This window comes from Cryptomeria japonica, chromosome 4 (assembly GCF_030272615.1).
Source record: "Cryptomeria japonica chromosome 4, Sugi_1.0, whole genome shotgun sequence".
Lineage (NCBI taxonomy): Eukaryota > Viridiplantae > Streptophyta > Pinopsida > Cupressales > Cupressaceae > Cryptomeria > Cryptomeria japonica.
In genome coordinates, this window is record NC_081408.1 from 379,753,702 (window position 1) to 379,776,987 (window position 23,286).

At 42.1% G+C, this 23,286-nt stretch overlaps 1 protein-coding gene across 1 annotated transcript in view; it reads right to left on the minus strand.

Moving 5' to 3' along the window:
- Positions 1-23,286, minus strand: part of LOC131047610 (putative ABC1 protein At2g40090) — a 224,781-nt gene that overhangs the window by 98,682 nt on the left and 102,813 nt on the right. The window contains exons 3-8 of the mRNA XM_057981401.2: positions 15,347-15,472; positions 15,083-15,178; positions 14,745-14,845; positions 14,495-14,531; positions 13,826-14,044; positions 13,534-13,645 (exon numbers count right to left, since the gene is read on the minus strand). Of these exons, the coding sequence (XP_057837384.1) occupies positions 13,534-13,645; positions 13,826-14,044; positions 14,495-14,531; positions 14,745-14,845; positions 15,083-15,178; positions 15,347-15,472 (691 nt within the window). The remainder of the gene's footprint in view (positions 1-13,533; positions 13,646-13,825; positions 14,045-14,494; positions 14,532-14,744; positions 14,846-15,082; positions 15,179-15,346; positions 15,473-23,286) is intronic.

Consider the following 23,286-nt stretch of genomic DNA (forward strand, 5'->3'; position numbering starts at 1 on the left):
ACAAGTAAGGACGATGAACTATGGTGCACGGAGTGTAAGGAGAGCGGCCACACGAAAGGTGCCTGTCCCAAGAAGGCATTCTGCGACATCTGCCAGATTATGGGGCATTCTACGAAGGAATGTCCATACAATCTGAAGGCACGTAACCAGCAAGTGCTCTTTGCGCAGGAGCAGCCATCCACATCGGAGGCAAACAATAATGCATCATCTGGAGGATACCGGGACAACAGACGCGGCGGCGGAAGGAATAGCAACAATACCAATAACGGAAGCCGTATCCAGTATGACGCCAAGGGCCGGCCAATTATCCAATGTAGGGCCTGTAATCAGTGGGGGCACTTCGCCCGTGATTGCACGAAGGAAGCCACCCCTCAGCACCTCTGCCGTTGGTGTGGGCCAGGCGACCATGAGGACGCAAATTGCCCGCAGGCAGGGGTTAATCTCCTCAACATTGAGAAGGCTGAGAAGACTCGTGAGAAAGAAGTACTGGCGATCACCCACGCCCAGACGAAAAAAGCCACTTATCCCGACACCCGTACGGAGAAGGAGAGATTACGGGAGGCAAAGGCCAATATTGAACGTGAGATGACGACCGAACGACGGGACAACGAGGTGGCGAGTACATCATTCCGTACGGAAGCGGAAAATAACATCATTGGGCAAATATTGCAGATGGAGGTGCCGATAAAGGTAAAAGACCTTCTAGACTCTATGCCACAATTGAGGACTGCCATCCTCACCAATGTGCAAAGCACCGCATCGTCGAGTGCACCACAGGTAGGGGTTCCCGCCACCGCTACGAAGAGTACACCACAGGTGGAGGTTTCCGTCAGCCCTTTGACTGACCCGATGTTACTAGCCGTGAGCAGTGGTAGACACCCAGCTGTGGTAGAAATGGGTATCCGTGGGACCATTCTGAAGGACACCATTGTGGACGGTGGATCTGGGGTGAATGTACTACCAGAAGAAACATGGAAGCGGCTGGGGAAGCCCACCCTATGGCCACCCACATTCAACCTTCTGGGAGCGGACCAGCACGGCATTAAGCCACTCGGCCTGTTGATGGCCCAGCAAGTGACAATTGGTACGCAACCATTCTTGTTAGATTTCGTGGTCATTCCCTCGAAGAAGAAAGGCTATGACGCCATCCTGGGGAGAGTGTGGTTGATCAACGCGAGGGTAAACCACAACTGGAAGAAAAATACACTTTCCATGGAGAAGGGAGGGCGAAAATATACCATTGACCTACACACCCAAGATGTCGGCGAAGAGCTCGCCTCTTCCGACTCGGACTCAGAGTACTCTAATAAAGGGGAAGGGGGTCCCGATGAAAGTAAGGGCAAGAACGCGATGGAGCCGAACAGTGAAGGGGTGCTTGAATTGGAGGGATGTTCTGAAGATGAGAGATGCTCACTTAACGGGCTCTTCCACTGGCAGATGGAAGATTACGAAATGTTCCAAAGCTACAGGCTAGAAGTAGAGGAACCAGAGCAACCAACAGAGGTGTACCTGCCGGAATACAAAGAATATTGGAAGGGAGACGCCCCAAACCCTGGCGACGTAAATAATCCGAAGAGTGTCGGCACCGATTGGAATCCTGTGTGGAAGGCCGCAGCCTTCAAAATCTTTATTATTCTTCTTCTTCTTATGTACGGGAAGGAGACCATGGTCCCTGTAGAATTTGTGGTTCCAGGTCTTTGGATGGCCATGGAAAATAAACTTGCCACCAATAGGTTCAAATGGAAACCCTACCACGAGAAGCGTGTAGGGGACCCGAGAGGCCGGAAGGACACCCGGGAGTTCGGAGGGGGACCCGAGGGGATGGAAGGAGACTCGAGAGGCCGGGCAGGCGACTCGCCAGGTATAGGACCAAAACAGGAGACTGTCGAGCGAGGAAAACCGAGAAGGATGAAGGGCAATCCCAGAGACACGGGACCTAAACAGACGACTCTCTAAGACATCTAAATTAGGAGATGAAAAAAAAAAAAAAAAAAAAACGTACGGTCGTATGACAGGTGACCGTACAGTCAAAAAAAAAAAAAGAAGAAAAGGGACCACCGTACGGTGGCCACGTAGTGGATACCACCGTGCGGTGGCACCACCACGGTGGACACCACCGTGCGGTGGCACCACCAACGGTGGACACCACCGTGCGGTGGGACCACCGAAGGTGGAAGCCACCGTGCGGTGGAAACCACCGACGGTGGGAGCCACCGTGCGGTGGAAGCCGTGGAGCATAAAGCCGCCTACCGAAGGGAAAGCCGCCCACCGAAGGGAAAGCCGCATAAAAAAAGGTCATTCGAACGCAGCGCAAAGGAAACACAGGACACACAGGGAAGGAAGAAGAACCCCGCACCACCACGCCACCACGCCATCACGCGGTCAGGGAAAACAAGAGCCGCCGAAGGGAGGGAAAGAAGAAGAAGCCACCGTGCGGTGGAAACCAAAGGCCGTGGGAGATAAAGGCGTGGAAGACGACACCGCACGCTAAGAACGCCGCACGAAGGAGATGCCGCGGGGGAATGAAGGAAGTCAAACGCCAAAAAATTGAAATGAAGGATTAATTACTTGTATGGGCGAACAGAAGGTGAACCCAATCCGATGTACCAACCGAATAGCGTGAAGAGAAAGAAGCTACCGTACGATAGAAGGAAGGAAGTCGAATTTTGGGTGAAGAAGGAGCTACCGTGCGGTAGAAGGAAGAACAGCGTGTGGTAACATAGAATAGAAAAAAAAAAAAAAAAAACGACGACGGATTGAAAAATGATTCGATGACATCTGGAGTCTAGACACTGAAAATATTGGAGTGTAGAAGAAGGGTTTTGACATCATAAAATATCACATAAATGATGCGCGCCATGGACTTTTGTGGGGTTCTGAAGGTTGTAAATTGGTGTTGGCGGCGGGGGCGCTGCCCCAGGACCCCGCGAGGGGCGCTGCCGCTCGACCCCGCGGGGGCGCTGCCCCAAACCCCGCGAGGGGCGCTGCCCCTCGACCCCGCTGGGGGCGCTGCCCCCAGACCCCCAGTTTATTTTGAGCTACAGAAGACCACGAGAAGTGTTGTGGTTGTCCGTCTTGTGAGAAAGAAGCTTGCAGCTAAGCATTGGCAGGGAAGCCATAAGCCGTAGAGGGAGACGGATTTGGAGGTTGGGAACAAACAGAGTTTGAGGGAAGGCACTGCAGGTCTGCGTAGTTGTATGACGACAGGGAGTTATTCAGTTTAGTTTTTAGCCTTTGGGGAGTGTGATGGAGGATTTGAGGTGTCTCCTAGCATTTGTGCCAATGGATTGTGGCCACCTCCAGGCATGACTGGTACGCTTTGAGGAACTCGGAGGATGTCTCGGCTGGACGTGAGGTTGCCGTGGTGGATGCACAGAGGGCTCGGGAGGAGCTGACCACCAGGTTGGAGGCACTAGTCACGTGAGACTTAGTTCAGCGTACCCAGGAGTTGGATGCCGGGAGAGCAGCACGGGTGGCTATCGAGGACAAATTGGCTAGGGAGACAATATCAATTGAGTAGCAGTTGGTGGAAGCTGAGACTGAAAAACGTGTTTTGTAGACAAGTTTGGGTTAGGCACAGAAGGACTGTGATGGCAAAGGAAGCAATATTGGTGAAATCCGCACTTGAGCATCGGCTGGTAGCAGAAAAGGTTTTCAGGCGAGGACGCAGCAAGTGTATAAGATCTGGGCCCGACTAGCGTCAGTAGTTCTTGCCGTTCATCTCTATTTTGTATTAAGTCGTCGGAGTCGACTTCTTTTCTTGGGGGGGATGATGTTGTCGGGAATAATCATTATGTTATGTTGTTATATTATGTTTATGTTGTCGTCGGTAATAATGAGTTACGACGGTCAGTTAGTTAGCCGACAGGTAGGTAGTTGGAGTCGCGACGGTTGTGTCGCACCCCTTCGGCTGTCATATATTGTACCACCTCCGGGTGTTGGGGGACATGTAATGTTAGTCGTGTGACATGTAATATGTACGACAGATATAATATGAACATCCTTTGACATTAATGGAAAGATTATTCTGGTACTTCTTTTGTATTTGCATTGTGCATTACTGTTCGATTTCTGTATTCTTCCTGTTTACCCAGTGAGGTAAACAACGACGGCGTAAGTATTGGCATGACAAGCACCTATGGCGGGTCAACTTCTGGTCGAGGCAGTTGGTTTTGAAGTATAACAACCGGAACGAACTCCGACCAGGGAAGTTTAAAGTTCGTTGGCTCGGACCCTATAAGATCAGAGAGGTCGGCAAGAACGGGGCGATGAAACTATCTATTCTGGTAACAATCCAATCAAGGACCCAGTGAATGGTTCAAAACTGAAAGTCTACAAAGAACAGAACAAACCTGTGATCGGGATTAATATGCTGGGGTACGCTACAAAAGGGGACTGGGCCACTGGCTAGAGCAAGGAAGTCGACGAAGACCCGGTGATACAAGCAGAGCCCTACCAAAGAGATGAAGATTGGGCAAAGCCTCTTGTAGCCATGGAAGAACGGCTTGTGCCAAAACGGGTGGAGGGTGTTGCGGTCCCCAAGACCCACAAGCACCTCACAAACGCGTATTTTGGGGATCCAACTATATGGGTACGGATTTCTGGACATTGGAAGAAGCGGACCCCATATGAAGGCCCTCGAGAAGGGTACGTAGCATACGATATCGATGAAGAGGCTGAAGCGCGAAAGAAAGCTGAGAGTGCAAATAAAGAGGAGGAACCTGAAGACCTGGAGGCAGAAATGGATTTAGAGGAGTACGGGGCAACCCTGGGTCCCTGTTTTAAAATGGTGCTGAAAACAGAAGATTTATTCATCATCGCCTCCCAACCAGGTGAAGCGAAATCCGAACCCAATTCATTATACCGGGTGATCCCTAACCCCGCGGGACCACCGAAGGTTGACGGAGGGAGAGTAAAATGGTACCAACAGTATGGAGGTCGCTACATTGACAGGCGATATAAGGGGGTGGGACCCGCTCCGTTAGTTGACAAGATATGGGACCTCGAGTACGTGGGGTCGTGTTGTGCACAAGAATGCTATAGGAGGTTGTCGCACGTCTGTATGTGGTTGCATGATTCGGAGATAAAGCTGAAGACCCAGAATGACCCCTCAGGAATGAAGAGGAGCAAAGAAGACGAGGACGCCGACCAAGGGTCAATTAAAAGGCGGAAGGAGGTCGGGACAAGTGGCAAGGGAAGAGCAAGGAAGAAATACAATACCCGAACGAGGAGGAAACTAAGGGGGCGGAAAGATCATTCAGCAGCATTGGTAGAAGCAATAAGCTGCCCTGTGGATCCCAAAGGGCCATCTAACCAATGCAACCTAACCCTGGGATACCTTGGTAAATTGAAGGTACGAAGAATTACATTCAAAAAGTGTTGTCAAATAAAAGAATTAAAACAATTGTTAAGAAAGGGGGTATTAAAAGTTGGGAAAGGGAAATAAATGGAAGGGAGAAAAAGGCTAGGGCCAACAAGTATTAAAAAATTAAAGTGTAAGGCGAAAGTGATGGAAGTAAGTAGGGAAAAAACGCATTTAATAAAAAGGTACGCATTTAATGAAGCATTTAGGCCTAACCCTAACCCTGACAAAAACAAGTGATTATAAAGACCCCCAAGAAGCCCATTTGTATACAGCTCAGAGAAGAAATCGAAGCAAACTTGGCAGCAGGATGAAATTGGGAGGAAGAAGGCAGGGATCCGTACGGCCAGGCACAGAGGAGAAACTAAGTTCGTACAACGTACGGACGAGCGCGAGGAGGCGTGGAAGGAACCACTGGTTGATCTGTATAGCGTACGGATTCCCCGAACAGAAGGACGTGAGGGCCAAGCATCTAATCCGTACAGCGTACGGATTGTGCGTACGGGCGTGGCAGAGGCAAGCAAGGTGCAACGAAACACCCCGTACGGTGTATGGAGACAGCTGCACAAGGCAGCGTACGGCGACCGCACCTAACCCGTACGGTTTGTGTCGATCTCAGCAGACTAATCCGTACGGCGTACGGAGTTCAAAGTATAGCGTACAGCAATCACAGCATAATTGTCCGTACGGGGTACATTGCAGACCATACGGCGAGTTGAGAGGCCTGTACAGCAGCATATGGTTGTCGACGTAGAGAAGGGGAAGATCGTACGAACAGGGAGACAAATACTGTACGAAGGCCGAAACAAGGAAGTCCGTACATGCAGAGAACAGGCACATATAAAAATTGAAAGTGTTTGTCGAAAAATTGAATGGGCAGAGTTTACGAAAGTCGAAGAGGTTGTACGGTTAGGAGAAGGAAGGGTAGGGACCAATCCGTACGGTGGAGAGGCAGCAACTAGTACAATGGGTCGTACAAATTGGCAGAGCACACTTACAGACGGTTATAATAACGTTCAAGGACGGGACAAAGACAGGAGAACACGGCAAAGCAGTTGCAATGCAACCATGACAACTACAGATCCAGCCAGTAGAAACAAGAAGGCCAAAATCAGGCCAAAAGTGCAGAAGGATCCAGAGGGAATCACAGCGGAGAATGTAGCCTTTGAGAGTGTGACTAGCAGCGAATGTCATACCTGGTGGGAGGAAACTCCCCCCGACCATGTGATAAAGGATTCCCTCATAAAAGCTTAGGTAGACCATGCCATCCAGATGCCGACATTCAACATCAAGGATTTTGAGCCACTGCTACGGACTATGGTATCCGGATACAACCGGCAGGAAAGGGCTTCCATCATTCAGTTCCAGGGATGCACGGTACGAGTTTCATTCTAACCAGAAGATTTCAAGAGGGTATTTGGTATACCCGAGAAGGGGGGCATCTACAGCAAAACCAGCCAAGAAGCTCATCAAGGAAAAGAAGTGGCTGATGGATTTGGTATGCAGGGATGACCTCACAGAAGAACAATGAAAAAGCGTCTGGTCTAACAGTAGGGGGTTGAAGCATGCGTTTATCGCACCAGGAGAATGGAGAATGTTGATGGACTTGGTAAAAAGTCGCCTCACAAGAGCCAGCCGTGCATCCGACATAGTCGTCTGGATGATAGGGATTAAGTGTGGCAAAGTGTATGACTGGGGGCAACTTTTGGTGGAAAGAATTCATGGTTTCCTCAAGCTAGAACACAAGACATTTTACATGTGCCACCATGCCATCAGCCTATTTCTGGATGTCGTACGCCTACAAGTACCGCCAGAAATGTGGGGGACTTTTGAACCACGCAGAAGGGTGGAACCTAATAAGCCGACCATGTACTATTATGCCCATCTGGACACGCTTGGTCACACCGCACAGCCTGCAAAGAGGAGGAAGCTGGACGTGTCCGTAGAGGTTGAAGATGACAACAGTACCAAAGATTCTGAGGAAGAGGCCGAAGAGACTGAGGAGATGAAAGTGGCAATGACGGATTCTGTATGGCACCACACACAGTAGGAGAGGAGAAAGGGGAAGCGGAATCGCAGCAACAGGAAGAGGAGGAAGAAGAAGAGCAGCATGGAGGGATACGGGCACAGTGGAAGAGCACGCGGGTGAAATTTACACCCTCAAAATTATCCTCTTCAGCACACTTGGTACCACAGGAAGCACTTACAGTAGCCAATTTGGTCGAAGACGTACGAAAAGTAGGGGTTTGTTCCGGAAAATCAATGAAGGAGAACCACCGACACAACAACAGGTGTCACTACCCCAGATCAGCTTAGCTATACTCGAGTCGAAAGCCACAGAATGTACCAGTATGGCAAACCAGATAGTGGCAAAGGAGGCCGTACAGCATAGCCCGAGTAGAATATCCTAAGGGACGGTCGTACCAGGGAAAGAAGAGGTAGTCGTACAGGGAATTGGTACTAGGGCAGGTTCAGGTACTAGTACGGCAGACACTAGTACGGTACCAATAGGTACTAGTATGGTACCAGCATGTACTTGTACGATACCAGCAGGTACTAGTACGGAGCCAACGGAGAAAGATGAGTCAGGGGATGTACCGATGACTGGAGATGGTCTGGAGGAGTTGGCAGTACTGGAGACACTGACGGATGAGGATATAGATGCATCGTTGGATGGGTGGCTGGGGCAATTTGCACTCACAACTCACCCCCCCCCTCCCCTGCACCACACGCCATGGCCATTTGGCCGCACCAGACACAAGACAGGACTACCCCTATCACAGACCAGGATGAGAGGATGTCTGTTGACGAGAAGCATAGGGCAACCAGAAGTGGTGGGCAAAGCCGGAAGATCAGCAATGATAGGGAAAGTGGGCTGGAAGGACTACTGGCAGGACTTCACCTCACTCCACGAGACCCTAGCGATCCAGCAGGCTCGCTCCAACGGTTCTTTGGGGAGCTTCAAGGGATTTCAGATGTAGCACGTGGAATGGCACAGTTGACTGGGCAGATGGATGTCGGCAACTCCGTCGACGCTGAGAAACTGCGCCACTTCATGACTTTTGGATGTGCAGACCAGTGTGCACACCACTTCGAGCAGCAAGGGTGGCCAGATAGTAGTACACCGGAGATGGTACAGGAATGGACGCGCATGCGATTGGTGGAAGGAGTGGGCACCTTGGGCGCTACCTTGCGCAGTATGGAAGGATCCTTCTGGGATGTGTACCTGCAGATGCGACAGAGCCAAATAGAGCAACAGGCCTAGTGGTTGTATGTAGCGAAACTGGAGAAGGAAGGGGAGAAGCGTGCGCAGCTAGCCGCAGTAGAGAAGAACCTGAGGGTTGAGCTAGAAACGAAAGTGACTACTTATGAGGCCCGTTGCAGCATGCAGAAGGAGGTGCAAGTACTGGCAGCAAAAGTGGCTGAGCTTACCTTACAGATGGAGCAAAAAGACAAAAAAATGTTGGAGGCCGCACACATGGTGAAGAAGGCACGAGAACGGCAGTTGCTGGCAGAGAAGAACCTCAGACTCCACACAGGGCAACAACCTTCTTCTTCGACCACTACAGGGACGCCTCCTCCCCCTTCTCAGTCTTAATCTTTTGTTTTGTATTCCAGCTCCTATTGTCTTAGTCGTCTGGAAGGCGACTACTTTTTGGAGGGGGCTGATGTTAGGGGTCAATAACGCATGTTAGTTTGTAGTTGGGATGGGTATTTATGTTTGGTTATGTTTGCGTCGTCGAGAGGTTCCCGTGGGGTAGTTGGTAGTTAGTGACGGTTGGCAACTTGGCCAACCATCGAGTCTATATATGATTTGGATGGAACCTTGGCAAGGATGGTATTGTACTGGCATATTCTTGAGAATTCAATAAAGGTATCCTTCTTCTGGTATAGTTGTTTGTTGTTGTTACTTATGCTTTGATATATGAATGATCTGTTACATGAATAGTTGGTATGTGTGGGAAATCCTTGTTTTATCCGTGAGTTTACCAACCTCACATTAAGGACTAAACACCGATTTACTCTGCCATTCCCCCACACACTCCCTATCTTTGCAAGTACTAGAGAAAGACGAAGAATCAGATCACTGCAATCTATGGTTTAAGAGTTAAACTTGATATGGTATTATTCGAATTACATTGTCAATTATTTACTTAGTCCTTAATTATCTGTATGTGAATTGTCCATCATTTATTGTTATCATTACAGTAATAAATTAGACCATTAGAAAGCGCATTGCTTAATTAGTATTGATTATTATTGCTGATGAAATATCAGCTTTATGTTAAATTGTGATTAAATCTTATATTACTTGGCTGATGAGTTATCAGCATTGTTTACTTAAATATGTGTAGCATTCATTTCATTACTTAATCGTTTTGTAGTATTTATTTAATTACCCATATTGCTTGTTTATTTAGTTGACTGGAATACTTTTTTAAGTCTTCCTTACTTATATTGTAATATATTTAAAACAAAATATCCTACATACTTTATAGTCGACAGATATGCATTATGTCCTATGTATGAAATCTGAACATTAATATCAATCATTATAAATATACTTACCTTTGGTAGTCTGACTGTTGCTTGAATATTCTCTTAATCTCCCTGTAGCAGACCGGACTATTATCTTAGTATTTCCTTCTTCCTTGTTGCCTGTCCATACCTCTCTCTTAATTTTTCCTTTCCTTTAATCTCTCAATGTGAGGGAGAGGTCGCACCTCTTCATCATCTATGACCTTTGGCAAGAGACACACCCTTTCACCATTAGCAGCTCTTGATTATTTCTGCCGTTTTGAAAGGGACACAACCTCTCACTATCAGATCTGCTCTTCTTATTTAAATCAGATCTGCACTTCTAATTCTACCCATTTATTTCCCCTTCAAATGAGTTCTCTTCTCCCTTTTATACTTCATATTGGGGGTATAAGTCATGCCTTTTCATTATTTTGGCCTTTTGAAAGAGTCACAACTCTTGACCCTTAATTACAATTTAATTATCTTTTATTAAAGTATTTTCTTTATTTACTTTTAATGATGATTTCCCTTAAATTAATATTAAATGACTCTTAATTAAACTACTGTCATCTTTTAGTCAGCTGTCTAGAATATAATTTAAGACTGCAAATTCGATTTAGTCAGTAAGGCTATGATTATGCTTTTATTGATGCTGTGATCTGGTACCTACCTTGACGGGGGCATGACAGGGGGCATTGATCCAGCTTTTGGCGGGCTTTCAAATGGTGTTGAGGGCTCCAAGCCATTCATAATACAGGATTAAAACATAGCCATTGATGAAAAAGAACAACAGTCAGTAACTCATCCCACGAGCCCTAGTTGAAAGGTCTATACCTTGTTTTTGGCCAATGGAAGCTTGCCAAAGTGTCAAGAATGACTGTAATGTCCCCTTTATAGAAGACATGGATTTTTGGAGGATTAGCCTATTATATGGCCCTCATAGGCTAATGAGGTTGGTTAGAGGGTCTCCTGAGGATTGTTTCATCTCCAGCATTCAGAGATTTATGGATTTGGCCTTCGTTCGATATCATTTGGACCCCATTTGCCATACTTACTATTTATAGTAAAGATGGACCCTTTCTATTTTTAGAAAGTGTATTTTACTATTTGGTCACATGGGGAATTATGAGGAGAGACTACTTCTTCAGACAAAACATTAATATATTGTGTATTTAGGGAGATATTAATATTATTGTGGCCAAATTAATATTAATTCATTAAATGGTTATTATAAAGTTATAAATTAACTTTATAAAAAAATCACTTAAGTTGAGGGTCTAATCATCATAAAGAGGGGGCCAAATTATATAATAATTTCATGAGCACATTTTCCTAAGTTAGGGGCGGATTATTAAATAAAGTGAAAGATACAATATTTTTAAGAGTATTAAATGTGCTTTATGAAGAAAACCGAACTTTCTTGAAGAAGTATTTATTTGGCATTGGAGTTCGAACTTGGCATTCTATTGGCATTTGATAAATTCATTTTTGGAGAGCACAGAGACGAGGGTTTCTGAGTTTCAGCAAGACAGGGCATTGGAGAACGAACAATCTTCAGTGTTACAGCCTCAAGAATTGGTGGAATACCCAGTGAGTTTGGCTAAAGGGGAAGCATCATCCAGAGGTTTCAATTGGGAATATTGAGGAGACTATTCTGAGGGTTTCAGTGCATAATTCATTCAAAGGAATTCAAGGACAAGTGCAGATCATTCTCACAGGATTTATTTAATTGTTTGCACACTTATTTGAGAGGGATAGCTTGCTTTTTAATAGCAGCCATAACAGCAGCGAAGGCGGCCAGCATATATTGGGTGAATCTTGTCAAGAAAGCATTCATAAATTTCTAGAATATTCTAGGAAGGGCGCCTCACTGTGGAGAAGCCTGCCATGCCATTATTTCAGTCAAATCTTCATCAAACTTGCTGGTTCAAACTGTTTTTGGATGCTTTTTGGACTCCAGCAGCGATTGTTGTCTCTATTTACGGGTATGATTGTAATGTGCAAGTTATTCTGAAAGGACTAATAAATTTATAATTCTATTGCAGCCAAATTTCATATCAGTACTCTGATCATTAGAGTGTTCTTAGTATGCATGTCAATTGTTCGACAAAATGACCATTGGCTGTAGGTGTGCACTTTACTTGTAAAATTCATTTATATGCATTCGGAAAGTCAAAGGAAAGGTATCTTTGCATCCAGCTCATTGCTTAGACATTGTAGTGTTAATTGCAAGCATTCAAATTGTATTCAATGTCCATTTAAGCAAGCAAATCAGACTGAAAATTTCATACCAGCGCACATAGAGGTTGCATAAAAAGTGTTTGACAAAATTCCTACAAGGTTTAGACAGAAAATTCATACCTGGACAACTAAGGCTCTCTTACAATGGCACATGTCATAATAGCAAGCCATCATGCTTGAGCAGTGGGCCCGTCCTCCCACTTTTCCAAATATACGCAAATCTACCCCATGGAACACACTTTTGAAATAACGGCTTGATGTAGCTGATCAACAATTTCATAGGTTTCGAGAACCCTGTTGGGCTCCAACAGCGGTTTCGAAACCTCCTTACCTTGCCGAAAATCAATCTTGCAAACCATTTGAAAACTCTCTTTTGTTGGGCTCAACAATAGTTTCGGAACCATGAATTTTAATCAACAAGACTACAAAGGATAGGGAGTTTGTGGAGGGAGAGGCAGAGTAGTTCGGTCACTCGATGGATGGTCCCAAGATGGGTAAGAAACTTTGAGGGAATCCACATGGAGACTGTTTCACGCGCCCTCAGCACAGCAATTCTACCATCCTCCATGAGGAATAGGAAAGAGGAAAGGACAAAAATCCGTTCAAATCATTAATGGCAAGAAGCTATGTAACAATGTGATGTTCTCAAAGTCTTAAGATTACTAATAAATATGCCTTGATTCTTGTATGTATGACTTAAATTGTAAACATAACCATGATAAGAGTATATGCTTGTATATGTTTATTATGTATGATAAGTGCAGGACTAAAGGCAAGTCTTTCATTTGCAAGTTAATTACTTGGTAAGTTCAAAAATCCCTTATCCTAACTTGTGTAATCCATGATCTTAGGTCAAGGTAACACAACTTAATAAGGGGACATTACATGGTGCCCCTCATGGGTCTAGAGGCAACACCCCCAACGGGGTCAAGGGGCAACACCCGCAATGGGGTTGAGGGGTAGCCAAGCCCAAATTAAGGCCTTTGAAACCTTTACCACCTACAAAAAATTGCATTTTTTTAACTGCAAGCGAGAAAAAATAAATTATATGAATTTGGAGGAGTTTTCAATACAAAACTCGCAATTCTTGCATTTACTCAGGAATTTAATAGGAAAAAATTGCCCAAGTTTTTCAAAAACTTGTTGGAGAGTTTTTGGGCGAGTAACTTGCCTGGCATTTTGACTTGGGGGCACTCGCGAGTCAAAATAGTTTTTCAACATTGATTCAAATTTCAATTTTTTGATTGAACCAGATTAACATAGCTAAGATTCATTCATGATTTTTGTATTCCTAATTATCCTAAAATGGGACATTACAGGGAAGAACAAAATAATAAGGAAAGAAAAGAAATTCAATGTTGAGACAACCCAACAATGAGAATCAGAGAGGTACTGGAGAAAGAATCCACCTAGAAAACCAATTTTACTACAAGGGGCAACCCGAACCATCATGTTTGCTGCATGTGGGTCACAATGTACAAATCCATGTTTGAAAATCATCTCTGCAAACGTCTGGCTTATCTGCAAAATAAATGAAGACTTCAGATTAGGCCAATAGTAGTAAACAAATGAAAACAAGAGCCATTTTTATTTTTATATTTTCTTCAGTAAAATATTGAAAAGTTTTCTTAATATGAAAACCGAATATTGCAAAAGGCTTTTATATCAAAATTCATAAATATTGATATTTAGAGGACTTACAATTTTTGCAACATCACTTGGCTGAATCCCAAGCGCCTTGATGGCATCCACATCAGTGACTCCAACTCCTTCCATAAACTCCATCGTCAGTAATCTTGATGTACTCAAGTTCCAGTTTACACTGGGAATATAAATATACGAGGCAAGATGGGGAGATAATCTTTTGAAATTATAAAAACATTGTTCACTATTCTTTGCCTCATATATGAAATCAAGCTCCTGGAGTTAAAACAGCATATCAAATGATTAGAAAAGAGAAATCATTCTCCAAGATGAAAATGGCTAATAAATAACCCTGAAGCATATGATTGACCAAGTGTGACAAAAACGAATAAGTTTTAACAGAATGTATACTTCTAGTTATGTTGCTGTCTTCATTCCATGGCACAAATGCAATATCTAGGGATCATATACACAACAAATAACTTCTACATTTCAATTCTCAACAGGAATGAGCATTTTGCATTTTGCATATTTCAGCTGTCCAAGCCTTACTCTCTAACCAACAAATATCTGGTAAGAACTACATTTTCCTGCACTAGAATCCCTATAATAGCAAAAGAAGACACATGCTGTTACAAGGTACAACTCAATGGAAAGAAATCGGTAAGCTTTCAAGATATTATTCCATTAATACCACTCATAAATGTGCTAATAGAAATTACTTACCTTTGGAAGACTCTCACGCACTTCATCAATCAACCACCTATAAATGAAGTAAATTTTAATCTGGGTGTGCAAACATCCTACAAACTACTAAAAATTTTTAAAAACTGCAATTATCTGCAACCATTGAAACTGTACCCCATGCACATCAAATAGTGATGAACTCAAAAGTTTTCACAACAGCAGATGTTTTAATCCATTTGCCTTAAAGTACAATTACCAAAACAAAAATTATTCATTAAGTGGTATATACCTATAATCAAATGCAGGAAAAATCCAGTGCAAAACATTGGTAACCAGCTCCACAGTTGCAGTATCAATAGCTGCTGTGTTGGTCAAATGTGTATGCTGAACCTAAACCCAAGATCATCCCACCAGAACAAAATTTCAGTACCATAAGAATGATATGAAACTGGAGACTGTATAAAGGCATGCATAAATAAGTAAAACTAAGGTATAGAAGCAGATTTACATGAGTACAGAGGGATACAACACAGAAGATGTAAAGCTGAGTACAACAAAAGAAACATGAGATAAGAAAGAACACATTTGTCTGAGGCATTCTTCGAAATTATTTGTGTGTAGGATTACCTTGACAGCAACTTTCTTGCCATCAAAGGTTCGAGCAGCATGTACTTGAGCAAGCGAAGCACTTGCCAATGGGATGGGATTGAACTCCAAAAACACCTTCACAAGAAAAAAACAATACCATACTTTATCATGTAAGAATGTTGTATTCCCTAAAGATAAATCATCAAAATAAGCACTGGGTAAACCTTGTCAGCTCCTGACATATGCTTTGCCACACTAAATGAATTATCATTAACTGCAAAGAGGAGCAAAATCAAATCATACTTCATGGGGAAGCTTTCCAAGTTCTTTTGTGAACACATCACAGACTTGTGAATATGAAGATGTGGGACACTTGTTCAACATTGAAGTCCTCATAACTTCTACATACTCCTGAGGAATCAGGTATTCCTGAAATATAGCATTCATAAATTAGCAGACTAGCAAACTTAATAGGATATATTCTTTTAAAATTTGGGTTAGTCAGAACAAAATTAAAACTGTAGGATGTATGTAGGATTATGTTCACATGGAATTTATATAATTACTTTGTTTATGGTTGGCCACTCTTGATTCAATTGTTAAAGGATAATTCCACAACTTTCAAATTCAACTCCAATATTAAAAAATGCATAAAATTTCAATTATAATGCCCATTGCCAACATATTTTTACATTATTTCATGAGAAAACTTAACTCTAATAAAGAGCATCAAGGTTCCAAAAGGATGTGCAATTATACAACCAACTAAATAATTCCAGCAAAAACTATCTGTAGAAAATTTGCTGGGTCTGATAACGTTAGTAATCAGAATAGATTTATATTTCATAATGTAAAACTTGCTATTTGATCATCTTTTAATATTGTCTCTTGTTATAAATATAGAGAAGTACTACACATTTGCAGTGTCAGAATACACACTTCATGGCAAAAAACAATATTTTACAGCAATGTTCAACAAGGAAAAAGAATGCGATGAGTATCATTCCAAGGGAATCACTGGATTCAACAATCTTGATAAACAGAGATGGATAATTTTCATAGATTCCAGTACATGCTATAAAGAAAATGAAGAGCATACAAATATACCAATGGGGGTGGGGGAGAGGTGGAGCGAGGGTGAATCAGCATGGTGCAACTTTTTACCAATTTAACACTTTATCAATCACAATAACATCATTTACTCAACATCAAATATTATGCACATGAGAAGAACACAATGACATGCAATATTTATGTGGAAACCCTTACAGGAGAAAACCACGGCACAATATCGCTCATATATAAACTCTTCATAAAACTTTGTAGGCACCAACTTGTTGATGTGTTTTTCATGCACATGCGAACACAGAATAAAATACCGAAAGGTACCTTATCCTCTCTTGAATAAAGTCTCCGAATGCTGAAGATGTCGCGAAAAGGATCAATCGGGATGACTTCAAGGTTCTTTGTTGTAGGATCTCTACGTGTGGATAAGCTCTCTGTGGTATGATGTGATTTGCTGGAATCACAAGGGGACTTGCACTTGATGACCTAAACGTCTGATTTGCTTTAAATATTGCTGGAACACAGGATTTTACTAGCTTAGATTTGAAAAAAAGGAAAAAGGATGAGGGCGAGGAAAGGATCTAATTCTGATACTAAGAATGTAGGAGCAATGAATGATCTTTGATGAAATTCTAACTAAGTCTTGTTTTGACATCTCAGGACCATCTCCACAAGGTTAGTGCAATCTTCGGAGGAAAGTTTTATGATGTTCAGATTATCACTACAGGCATAGACACCATCAGGCTGATGCATATCAATGAAGAAGCGACAATTGAAGTTAAGCTTAAGCTGAATGATTCCAGTTGACTACAAAAGGCAAGTCTGCAATCAACAAACTGCTAGTAGTATGGAAATACAAATTTCACCATCAATCAAACACATTTCTTCCACTCATCTAATAACATGAAATCAAATTTGAGAAGTATAAAGACCATGCAAATTGTTGAATCGACCCATAGATTTCACCATTTCTTCAATGAGGTTTTACAAGTCTTTTACAACATCTTGGCAACAATCTTTGCCTTCTCTCTCTATTCTACTCTAGGTGTTATTCTATCAACTGACTATCCACTATTTCTAACTATTGACTAACTATTAGCTATCGACTCCCTATTCACTAACTCTTCCTTTCTATTCGCCTTTACAAATGAAAAGTCGGGGCTTATATAGTGCCCTTAATATAATTCAATGGCTAAGACCAATTTGAGATCAATGGCCAAGATTCTACAATAAAAACCCTAATTAGGGTTTGTTACAACAAACTCAATTCTGACCAATGAAATAATTGTATTAATTGGACACATGTCTTCTCTGGAATATTCGACCAATGGATAGTTGGGGTAGGTACATTGAAGTTTGTGCCACCTTTAATGAGTCAGGTACATTGAATCTGGACATGCTGAGGTGGACCAATTCGACTGGAGGAGTGATGATTAGGATGCCACCTTGTCTAACACCTGGCAACTTGGTAGATATCCAATTCGATGATGCTGAGAAGCTAGCTTTAATTAATTCATCTGAAACTATCTGCTTCTTCAACGAACCCTTGCTCTAACTTCTTTTGTCTTTGATGTGCAGGATGATGATGTACCTCGCCTTGGAATGCTTGATTGGAAGAGGTTATTCCTGATGATGCTTGACCGAAGAAGGCCGTCCTTGTTGATGCTAGACGGGAGGAGGTCGCCCTTGTCCTTGCCCGATCTTCTTCATTGAGAGTCTGCTAAGTAATAGATCCTCCGGCTTTGGGTGGTTATTTGAAACCTCCTCCTTGAATGGCTAACTATGAAACCTTGGAAAATGATGAAAGAAGACCGGATTTTGCTGGACAAGGGTTGAATTGTGGTCTTCCATTGGATGAATTACACCTCCATTAGCCTTCAAAAGAGCTTCACTTTCCACTAGCCTCCAAACACTTAGCAAATTCTGGAAATTATCCTCCAACTTATCAAGAAATTCGCCTCCAACTCAGCTAGGATTCACTCTTCGAATTGCTCCTCAATTTCGCATAAGGAGTGAAAGAATGATTTGCATTTGCTACAACACCCCTCTCTTATATAGGGCGCTCACCCTAATTAACCATGAGGCCGACCCAGGTTTTTAGTAATAAAATAAGATAAAATCTCACCTAAAAGGAGGCCGACTTGTTTGTAAAAGCAAATAAATGCTCTTGAGCGCTCACCTTTTATTTTTTTTAATTTTAAAAATTAATTTTAGTGCCTCCAAGGTAAAAAATTTTATTATTTCAAGGCCTAAAAATTAACTTATTAAATTAAAAATGCCTTTAATTAATGCGAATTTAATTTAACCTCCCAAATGTCTTGAATTTGGCAAATTTGGCAAAATTTGGGAATATCAAGGTTTGATTGAGGCTTAGTGAAGTTTCTTCAAGATTTCGCCCTGGACCCTCTGGAAGGGTTAGGAGCGATTTTTTCAATTTAGGCCAAAATTCACCTTAGCTTGATCATTGAACTCCTTCAAGGCGATCTCCAGGGTTCATTCACCTCCATCACTGGGCTAGCTCATCAAAACTTTGAAGGAAACATTGCATTTTTGGGAATTTCGCTCTAGACCCTCTGGAAGGGTCAGGAGCGAAATTCATAATTGGGCTCAAAATTTTCATTTTCTAAAGTTCACAACCCCTTCAAGGCATCCCAAATAGGCTTTTTCATTGCATTCCAGACTTAGCTTCATTCAACCTAGGAGGAAAAAGGTGAATTTAGGTTTTTTCGCCCTGGACCCTTTGGAAGGGTCAGGAGCGATTTTCAAGTTTTGGGCATGCTCCTCCACCCTTTCAACTTCAATTCACCTTCAAGGCTAAAAAACACTTCTCTTTTCACGTTCAACCCAAGATTCACTTGATTTCGCAAGAGCAAATAGGTGTTTGAAGAATTTTCGCCCTGGACCCTCTGGAAGGGTCAGGAGCGATTTTTCTCATTTGGGCTCAATTCCTTCTATTTTCATCTTATCCCATACTTGCCTTAGCAAAACTTGATAGCAAAGAGTGATTTTGAGAAAATTCGCTCTGGACCCTTTGGAAGGGTCAGGAGCGAAATTTTCATTCTTGACCAAAAATCATCATTTTTCCAACTTGAAACTTCTTTGCAAGGTAGGTTTCATCTTGCACTGTGCTAAGAATAGGATTTCATGTCCAAGAAAGGCCAAAAAATGTGTTTAGAAGGAATTTCGCTCTGGACCCTCTAGAAGGGTCAGGAGCGAAATTGCCTTTCCTGGACAAAACTCCTTCATTCTTTCATCTCGAAATGTGCCTAGGCTTTCATCATGCTCTCTCCACCTTTCATCATGCCTTTGATACTCCAATTCGCCCAAACTGAGCAAGAAATGTCCTCTACTAAGATTTTCGCCCTGGACCCTCTGGAAGGGTCAGGAGCGAATTTGCCTTCTTTGTCCAAAATTCATCATTCTACATGCTTCCAAATCTTCAAATGTATCAAGTGACGTCCAATCTTCATTCCAAGAGACCCTGCACATAAAAATTTAGCCAAAATTAGTGACAAATAAGCTCAAATAAGATTTTCGCTCTGGACCCTCTGGAAGGGTCAGGAGCGAAATCTTCATCCCAAGCTAAACTGCTCAATGTTCAAGTTTCAAACCACTTCACAAGGCAAAATTAGATGGTTTTCCAAGTTAGGAACAAGTTTTCAAGCTCAAACAAGGTGGCAAATGAAGTTTATAATGAATTTCACTCTGGACCCTCTGGAAGGGTCAGGAGCGAAATTCCTCTTCTAGGCTAGAATCCATCATTTTTTCAAGGTTTTCAAACATTTCCAATTTTCCCTTCAAAATGCCTTGCAAGTCAAAATTTGGTCAAATAAGGCAAGAAATGAGTCCTAGGTTGATTTTCGCCCTGGACCCTCTGGAAGGGTCAGGGGCGAGATTCGCTTTGGACCCTCTGGAAGGGTCAAGAGCGAAATTCACTTTGGACCCTCTGGAAGGGTCAGGAGCGAAATTTGACTTTTTGAACTCTCCGTCGGGATCATTTTATGGAATATAACATTAAAGTATAAGTGACAAGTTATATTCCATATATACTTTCAGGATGTTTGAGAGTGGTTTCAGACCTCCAGGAGCTATATTGCAAAATCTAGTTTTTGGAGGATTTTCAGTTTTCCAGACTTAGTCAAATTTCAGGATCAGGACATTCCAGACTTCATCACTCACCAACTTGACCTAACTCAAGCAGAACCTGCTATCCAAGTGATCCCCTTGGCGACACTCGAAAGTTAAAGGCTATTAGACAAAACCCTAAAAGACCCAGAAAACAAACCCTAGAAAGCAAAAAAGCAGGGGTCCCCATTTGCAATCGGGCGATGTGTGAAATGGCCACAACACAACCCCCACAACTAAGCACCAACTTAGGGAGAGACACCAATCTCTCCTTTAGGAAGCACCAACTTCCAAATCAAAACTAGATTGCACCTTAAATATTGCTCCTTCAATGGATGATGGACAATTACAAACTCCTTCACAAAATTTATCCTCTTCAATGGATGACAAACTCCTTCACAGAATATGTCTTCTTCAATGGATGACAAACTCCTTTTGTGCCTTCATAAAATATTCTTCGTATTCACTCTATAAATGCCTTCTTGAATTAATCAAAACAAATAAGCTTGGATGATAAATTTTAGTGCATACTCTCTCCTTCTATTCTCATTGTAATGTCCTACCCTATTTGTACTAATTTTTTGCACCGTTTTTCCACTCAATGTTAGAGAGAGTAAATTTTGACAAACACTTGTCTTGCAGGGTGGTAACCTTCTCTGTTATTTCTCTTGGTAGTTAGAACGATGACCATTAAGGGAGGGTATTAGAATAATATCTTTCTCTTTGTGTTATTAATGGTCATTTAAGTTGTTTCTAATTTCGCCTCTAGTTAACGATTGTTTCTTTTAGAAACATCGTCTTTGTAACTCTATTTAAAGGAGCTTTGTCTCCTTGATTAATTGAACAACATCGATTCTTTGAAATCCATTGCGTGTCTCGCACTGTTTTATGGTATTAGAATAATATCTTTCTCTTTGTGTTATTAATGGTCATTTAAGTTGTTTCTAATTTCGCCTCTAGTTAACGATTGTTTCTTTTAGAAACATCGTCTTTGTAACTCTATTTAAAGGAGCTTTGTCTCCTTCATTAATTGAACAACATCGATTCTTTGAAATCCATATGCTTTTGCATCTGTATTATGGTATCAAAGCCTTGGTTATTTTCGAAATAATTTTTCAATTAAAAATTCGTCATGAATTTTTAACAGTTTTTTTTGAAAAATTTCTTTGTTTATTCGAAATTGCTACTTTGGCAGTTCGTTTTGGCTGCAGCTACTAGGGTTTTCTCGCTATTTTCTGCCCTCTCCCACAACCCGTCTCTCCTACATTTTGCGCGACCACGCAATGCGTTTTTTTCCTGCCTTCAGATTTTTTTTGCCATTTTTGGACGGAAATCTGCATTTTCGGCTAGGGTTTTGACCCTCCAGATTCAGTCGAAAAAAATTTCTGAGCACAGATTCATGGTGGGTTTTTCGAGATCTCAACTGGGTCGTCGTCATAATTTTTTGGGTGCCTTGATTTTCGTGCCTCGATTTTCGAGCTAGCGGATCCAGATTCCGACAGCAGATTCTTTTTACTTTTTTCACAAGGATTTCTGGGTTGTCTTCGGATTTTTCTGGGTCAACCGGAATTTTTTTTCTTGAGATTCGTGCCAGCCATTCTTTATTTTTTGAAATCTGTACCTGCATCTGCCTCTGTTTCTGCAGTGGGATTCAAATTTTTTGAATTCTATGTCAGCGCCTCTTCTCAGTTTTTTTCGTTTTTTGTGCATTGGGAAACATGCAAGATGGTGTCATTGACCAACTTGATGTCGGAAGGCAGTCAGGTTTTGTGCACTTAGCATCTTCTCAGTACCTCGTTTTCGTACTTCAAAAAGCATGAAGATGGCTTATGGGCATCGATGTTTGTTTCGGTTTCTAATTTTTTTTACCTAAAAAAATTCTGATGGGTTTTAATATTTTTTTCCCTTGAAAAAATCTGTGGGTTTTAATAATTTTGTCCTATAAAATTATCTGTGGGTTTTTAAATATTTTTTGTCCCTGTAAAAAAAAATAAAAAATCAGGAGGGTTTATGATTTTTTCCTCACAAATTGTACTTTGCTGCAGTTTGTTTTTCGTCACACCTGCAGTTGTTGTGCGAACATCTGCACTAGTCTCTTATTTGCAGTCTATTTTCGGGCTTCTTGCTCATCTGCAATAGTTTGGAGGGTTTGCCGATTTTTTCCTCAAAATCGTGACAGATGTTCTTGGTGTGTCTCTGGTTACAGGGAGGGACAGTTCTCCAACATCAGGATGGACGGTTGGTGTTGTTTTGGGTATCTCCAGAAGTTCTGCAGTTTCTAGGAGGGTTGGTGGCAGACTCATCTCAAGTGGCAGAGTTAGTGGCAGGCTCTTGTCTTCTGTTGCAGCGTGTTCTGAGAAGAAGGGGGCAACCTACTCTGTTATTTCTCTTGGTAGTTAGAACGATGACCATTAAGGGAGCGTATTAGAATAATATCTTTCTCTTTGTGTTATTAATGGTCATTTAAGTTGTTTCTAATTTCGCCTCTAGTTAACGATTGTTTCTTTTAGAAACATCGTCTTTGTAACTCTATTTAAAGGAGCTTTGTCTCCTTGATTAATTGAACAACATCGATTCTTTGAAATCCATATGCTTTTGCATATGTATTAGTCTGTGGAAACTTTCAACTCATTTTCAAGATTAATATATGTCTTTACCATAACATCAATTTTTTAATCTTAACCAACATGACAACTCATTAAAATATTCAATAAATTATTTTCACCACTCTATATTTTTCTGCTAAAGAGAAAAAATATTCTGAAAATGACAAGTGTATTTAAGGTTTTCAAATATGAACTTTTAAAAAATAATAAAAAGACCTGACCATGATTTGCTGCAGCTTCTATCTGATTGGTATCCCACAAGTAGTGGAGAATGGATAAAAAAGAGTCATTTTTCCCAAACAAAAATCTTCAATCATCAACATGCTGTTGACTCCTCTTTGACCTTAGTTGACCCTTTTGTAATGTTGATCACTCAAATCGCAATCAATAATCTGCGATTTCCTTGTGAAAGCTTAAGTGAGGCTGAAGTAAAAAACACAACCAATA